The 7,020-nt window shown below is 52.4% G+C and overlaps 1 protein-coding gene across 1 annotated transcript; it reads left to right on the top strand.

The window, feature by feature from the left end:
- Window positions 1-2,292: 2,292 nt before the first annotated feature.
- Window positions 2,293-4,748, top strand: NCLIV_017210 (conserved hypothetical protein; the record flags this gene model as incomplete). The annotated part of the gene is made up of 3 exons (XM_003881913.1): window positions 2,293-2,455; window positions 3,456-3,654; window positions 4,241-4,748. 3 exons carry the CDS (start codon window positions 2,293-2,295, stop codon window positions 4,746-4,748), a joined length of 870 nt encoding a protein of 289 aa, XP_003881962.1.
- Window positions 4,749-7,020: the final 2,272 nt, after the last annotated feature.

Below are 7,020 nucleotides of genomic sequence, written 5' to 3'. Positions count from 1 at the left end.
ACCGGGTGCACGCCTGACGGTGGTACAGAAACCCCAACGAACGCGACGAAACTAGAGGGCAGACGGCTCTTCTTATGGAAAAAGCCTTAAAGGATCCGTGTTTCCGTTTCTGGACTCTACCTAATTTGGTCACTTTCGTTTCCTGATTTGCTCTTTCAGTTATGGAGATCCTTTCCAGAGCAGGGCAATCTTCGCTGAAACTCAATGTCCTTCAAGCGGGCCTTTCGCGGTAGTTGCGGGCCCATTTACCAAACCTTGCAATGGCGCTGTTGTCCCTACGCGTGGCAGTGCCTCCGTCAAATTGTGCAAGGAGCGACCGCGTCCCAACAGCGAGGTTCCATGGTGCATGAGGGGTCTCTACAAGCTACCGTGTGAACTAGCAAGGGCGCATGGTCCACAAACGACTTCAGTCCTCGGCTACGAGAACACAGCGCGCGTTCGAGGCTTCGCGAGGTCAACGCGTCATCCGCTGGCATTAGGTTGCGCTCGGGGGTTTTGAGCATTCGGCTGGTCGCACAGGATGGGCTGCCTCATCTGTTTTCGCCCTCCCAAACATGTAAGCCCTTCCGGTCCCTTCAGGGTTTCGACCATGCCCCTGTCATTTGTGGTTGAGTAGGCGGCAGACCGCGTTAATTCTCGTTGGCTGCCTGCTCAGAAAGGTGTGGCAGCTTTCCTTTCTGGAGCCGTATATCGCACGAATGTAAGGATTACAGCCACCGGAATAGAGGGGCTGGTGTACGCCAAGGAGTGCAGCAGCACATAAGAAGTACCCTTTCTTTTCACGATGTCATTCGATTATCGAAATATATCCGATCATTTTCTGGCCAGCACATTGGACAAGTGATCTTTACAGATGAGCCTTAGAAAAGAGACCCATGTCTGCGTAGCACTGAGACGGGTGACTCAAAGCCTGTCGTAAGGTTACCCAAAGTGTCTTCGTTGGGGGGGGGGGGTGCGGGGGCGCGACGTGGGGGGTGCTCTTGATGGCTAGTTGCCGCTGCTCAACAATAAACCCGCGTGGTTCCTAGAGCTGTTCTTTTTAAAAATCGGATACAACGGGTAAGGTGACAGCGTCTTTTTTTACGGCGGCATACCGCATATCCGTCGAAGGGGAGAAAGGAAAAAAGAATTACAGGCACGTTATTCTCCTTCGTCGTCATTGTTGACGTTCCTCCTCGCGGGTCTGGGCACCAGAAAGACGCCACCTCTCCTTTGAGAACGAGGCTGACATTTCCCCTTTGAGTCTTGTCGAATTCTTCAGCTTGGGAAATTTTCGTCCAAACCCTGGTGGTCTATCTCTTTTAACTGTGCGGAGATCCTTTACTGTTCACCCTCCATTAAGGCCAAACCTTCATTGCCCGACGACGGTGTGGCAAACGTTTCCGTGCTACTGGTATCTCGCTGATCCAAGAGTCTCGTCATCTTTTTCTCTCATCGCCGGTCAGACCATCGAGAACTCATGGGGGGGAAACATTTTCTTCGGATGGAACGATGAATGTTTTCTTTTCCTCGACTTTCCTGTATTCTGCTTCTTCCCACGTCATTGGTCCTCATTTCTCTGGTCCCGTGCAAGCGAGGACGTTCGGCAGTGCAGGGCCGACGCAGGTGACGAGAACACAGAGGAACAGAACGAAGTGAAAGAGGTTGGAAACAATAGCGAAAAACGCAGACAGATCTCCAGCAAGGTTGCAGTTTGCCTTGCTTCCTGTCTGCCTCTCTCCGTCGTTTTTCTTCGCGTCATCGACCTTTCATGTTTTCGCGTTTTTCGTGTTCCAGCACACGCTACCCGTCATTCTGTCCGCACACAAGTGTTTTTTTCGTTGGGTTCTCCATCAGCCTGGTAGCTTTTCTTTCTTTCGAAGCATTTCTGGGAGGTCCGTGACTACTCACAGCCCCAGTCCTCCTAGCGACATGTCAATGGTGCCTTCCTTCCCTATAGTCTCTCGTCTGCAACCGCTTGTACTGCGTCTTTTTCTTTCACCTCTATTTACTTCCTCCCCTCTTTTCCTTATCATTCTCTTCTCGTTCGCGCCATTTACGTTTGTTTCCTCTTCGGTCGTATGTTTTGCGTCTCGACGCGCTTCCTCGCCCGCGCTCTCCCTCTTCTTTCACTCCTCTCCACTCCCCTCGGTTTCTCTGTGTTCCTTTTTCGTTGCCGATCTCTGCTCCATTTCGTCTACCCTCCCGTTGCACTAATCTTCTTCCTCTCTTCTTGAAAAGACGCAACTGCTTTCGGAAACCCCTTCAGATCCAGCAGTGAACATTGGAGTCTTGTTATTCTCTCGCCGCAAGATGTTGCAGGCCAACAAGGCCTCCGTGTTGACTGGCTTTCATATGGGGAGCATGAAAGTCCAGTATATGGAAGTCGAATACTTAATTATGGTCATGAATAAAACCACATCCCTCGCTTCTCTTCTCTCGGGCTTTGCCGCTTCGACCTTCTTGCAATCCACAGGTAACAACAAGACCACAGGGATCACTACTGAAACAGAAGGGGGTTCTCCACCGGATGAATTGGTGGGTCATGACACCAGTGCCGTCGTCGTGTCTCAAGTCTTGCGGGCCATGGCATGCCACGCGCCCGAACGACAGATAGGACACTGGAGAGAGAACGTGCCGGAGACACGAAAAACACGCATGGGCGCATACATGTGCGTACATCTTCATATATATATATATATATATACATATATATTTATATATACATGTGGATACAAATAAATCGATATGTGTGGAGAGGATGACAGTAAGAAGGCACAGAGATAATTTCCTTTGCCTCTCTCCTTGTGTTGTCCTGGTGTTGGTTCTTGTTTTCCCTGTGTGCTCTTCGGTGGCAAGCGATCAGTTCCCCTCGTATCTTTTGAACTTGTGGAGTGGGGACGCATTCTTGCTGAAAATGTCCTGTGCGCTTCGTGCATCTCGGTCTGCTTTGTACTGTGATATCAGGAGTAGGCAATGTGCCAAGGGCAGTGCATGCGCCGCAGGTCTCAGAAACTGCTCTCTCCATTCTTGTATAGATCGATTTTCCCTCGTCACGTAGCCTTTGTTGCCTTTTCCCTCCTTCCCCATCTCCTGTGGCTTCTCAGAGAAACATCATTTTTTGACATAGGTGATTCGTGTGAGAAATGTCTCCCTCCTGGCCACGTTCCTGGATGTTTCGTGGAGCGCGTGCAGGAGCCGTTCGATCCCTACAGTTTTTTTTTAGCTGGTTCATTGTCTCTTGTGTAGCGTTGCCTGTTCCATCTGTCGCTTCTGCATGGCACCGAGGTCTTCCTGGGCGGGTCCTATGTTTTTCTCGGCGACTGGAGCACTGTGCTACCCGTCTCCATTCTTTTCCTCATATCTGTGTGGATACACATTCACCTCCTAAACCCAGGTAGCAGTATATCGGTTGCTGCTATGGTTACCATGAAGCATTGTGGCCTTCTTGTTTGCCTTCGCGGGTACTTGTACAGGTCTTCAAAAAGGAGAATCCTGGATCAAGCTCATCTACGTCCTCTTCACATCTAGTGCCGTGGGCTTCATGCTTCTGGTTCTTTTGATTTGCACACTCTGTACCATGTGGGGGCCTGGTCTGGCTCTGCGTGGCCCTAAAGATGAGTCTCTGCAAAGGGCTGTGGATATTATGGATTCTTCAGTTCAAGCGGCATTCAGGTAAGGAACTCGGGAGGCCGCCATCTCTCACGTGCATGCACTACACAAAATACATGGCGCGTATCCGTAAGCTGCATGCAGCTCGGAAATCCCGCGTGTTTTTCCGTCACTGGTAACACGGTTGGACCGTGTGAACGGACGCGGCATATACGACTCGTCTGCCGTACTCTTCGTAACCCCCCGCGATAGCTGCCGCAATGTGCAGCGTGGGTATTCTGCATACCACAGTTCTCCATGGGGCCATATCTCGCGCCAGAAACGGTGACTGGGGAGCGAGCGATGCTCCGGGAGAACAGCGCGGCGCAGCGGGACGGCATGGGTTTCAGAAAAGACACACCCGAGAACATGATAGCTTCACTGCACAAGAGCATACGTCGTTTACCTTCTCGTCAACTTGAATCGGTACCGTTTTTTTCATTCGTTTCCACCTGCATGTTGCATTCTAGAGACGAAGTTTGATGTGCTGTTTCGAGATGTGGAGCTCTGTCTGGCGCTGGCGGCTTGGTTCTCGAGCACTACTTCGCCATCCATCCCTTCCACGACGTCTTTCTGTGTTGCGTGTTTTTTGTTTCCTGCATGTGTTTAGGCTGTTCAGCATTGGCTTGGCGTGCTACCTGTTTTCCTCCATTCTCTCTATGGTTCTCCTCCAGCCGAGCCTGTCGAGTTTGGTGTCTGTCGCGATCATCTCTGTGGGCGGCGTGTTCATCTGTCGAGCCGGTTTCCACGTTGTCGAGCACTTGTCTCCGAGTTATGTGACACCTGCCACCATCCGAGGGGACCCGCTGTTTTCTGCTGCCCGAGCGGAAGGCGAGAAGACTGCGGGAGTCGGTGGATTCGTATCTGCACTTCCTGCGTGGCCGCACGTCAAGCTCGGTGAATGCGACACTGGCTATCGTTGTCCACCGAGTCCCTCGCTGTTGCGTGACCGCGACTTCGACGACTCACCGGGCTTGGATATCAGCAACCTGCATCTGGGCCGACCATCTGCAAACGTGCCGGCGCTCCAGTCGCGTGTGGGAAATCGTCTGTACGGGGGGGGGGAGGGAGGGACAAACAGGGGGCTTAATCTGTCCCCTTCTCTCTGTCATTCTTAGAAACACCGATGGGCCGCGACGCGCACAAGCAGAACGGGATGGGAGGACCACAGGGGAAGGCAGAGACAGCCAAGGTCCACGCCATGAGGCAGGGGAATTAGGTCGGTCCTTAGCTGCAGACGGGCCGGCGGGGTCTTCCTCTGGCGACGCAGAGGCGTCACGGGGCGTGTTACCTGTTCTCCGCAATGAATACTCCGCACTGCAGCGTGCATCCAACGCTGTGTTTGACTGGTTTCGTAACTCCCACTGACCCTCCCGCTTCTTCCTCTGCCTCGGTATCTTCCTCTCGTCTCCCTGTCTACGCCAGCAGTCAGGCGTATACAGGAGTACAGTACGAGCAAGGCGAGACTAAATCTGAACAGTGTTGGCAGCTTGGGGGAGACGAGGCGTTGAACTCGACCCCGGGGGCTCTCCAGATGGTGAGGGGCGTCGTGGTCTAGTTGCAGAGCACCCGTTCAGAGTGCATCAACTTGCACAAAACGCATGTGGCGACTAAACGAAGCATCGCGAAAGGAAACAACACAGAGGAGAAACGGACCAATACTAGACCGACTGGGCGCGGGGCATGCGGCAGCCTGCATCAGAAATACATGCCGACGCTCAACACGGCGCCAACAGGAGAGGAGGAAACGGAAGGAAGACGATGCGAGCCACGAATTGGACCACTTTTGATGTGGTTGCGCCAATGCCATCCTGTAGGAGCGGAAACGAAGAAGAAAAGAAGACAAAGAGGGAACAAAATCTACAGGTCGAAGAGGGACAAGAAGAAGACCAAGGGAGGCCACGTATACTCATATATCATTGTTGCTCTGTTTAGATATATATATATATATATGGGTATTACGAAGAAGAGTTTGAGTGCAAACCCTCTCCCCCCCCCCCCTGTTCAGGCACATACGTGGAGTATGTCAAAGGCACCGAAAATGCCGTGCTGTCGCCTCTGTCGCTCCACCTGAAAACGGTGGCGTGCCTTCTCCACGAAAGAGAAACACCGGGGGCGTTTTTTTCCGTTTTCCGTTATTGATCATGCTTGTTGCACGATGAATACCGCGAAGCGGGGAACCATACATTTGAGCGTGTCCGTCGTGCCCAGTGCTTTTTATCTAACAGGTATTTGAGACTTCCCCTCGTAGCCGGCCCATTTAGGGCATCCCGACTTGCCTGCACCAAAGTGACCATCATAGATGTGTACCACTATTTCAGAGAGCAAATATGCCCGGATGCGGGAAAGTGTGTTCGTGTACAAACGGAGGTTGACGCGGCTGTCTCTGCTCTCCAACAAAAAGTCGCACCGGCAGTGTGGACGTGCATGGTAAAAAGCAGAATTTCCACTACCGGGCATTCTCAAGTCTAGATCGTTGAGACGGAGCCAGAACCTTTAACGGTGGCAAGACACGCAGGCAAAAGAGCAGGAGACGTTCCATTCTAAACAAAAGCGAACCACGAACTGTCCATCAGCACCCGGGTCACGGCGAGCACGCGAAACAACTAAATACCTCCAGAAACGGTCACCGTTGAGTCTCCAGCAGCTGTCTCTGTCTCTTCTTATCCGGCACACGGAACTCGGTCGTGACGACGAAGCATGCTGTGAAACGTCCATTATTAAAGAAGTCTTGTGTCGGTGTCTGCAGTCTGATAGCCGATGTGTGGACACTCGACTTCTCTCTGTTTTAGGTTTCATGCAGGCAGCCAAGCGCCGGCAGAAGGCTGAGGACGCCACACAAAAACGGAACTGTTTTTATCGACTGGGAGGCAATGGTCGGTCTTCGCTTCCTGCGGGACCGATCCGGAAGAGACAAAAGAACGCATTCCCTTGAAGACCACCCTGGATGTTCAAGACGCGAGCAGTGGTTCTGAAAAGTGTACACGTGACGGGTTCCATGCTGGTCTGGATGTCGGCTAGGAGCGTAAGTATTGTGCGCGTCGGTGTCCTCATTTGCCTGACGTCAGGAGCCCCACTGTGTTCGGGGGTGATGTGGTCGCTGGGTACGATTCTTCATCTGCAATTCGGTGTGGTAGTAGGGTGGGCCTCCTACAAATGTGAGGGTGGTTTTTGTGGCAAGACAACTGCAATACCAGTACGTACAGTAGCAGCAGCAGCTCCTTCCCGAACCGAGGAAAATAAAGTGGTTGTGCTACAGATTCTCAGACCCGTGCTCCGGTTGTTCTGGGCACCCCTCGACCTTGTTAAAGGCTGTTTCGTGTTGCTTGTCCGCACGCGTCACCTTCAAGATGACACCCAAGAGGGCCACGTATCGGACATGCAACGATT

This window comes from Neospora caninum, chromosome VI (assembly GCF_000208865.1).
Source record: "Neospora caninum Liverpool complete genome, chromosome VI".
Classification (NCBI taxonomy): Eukaryota; Apicomplexa; class Conoidasida; order Eucoccidiorida; family Sarcocystidae; genus Neospora; species Neospora caninum.
This window is presented reverse-complemented; position numbering and strand designations above follow the sequence as displayed.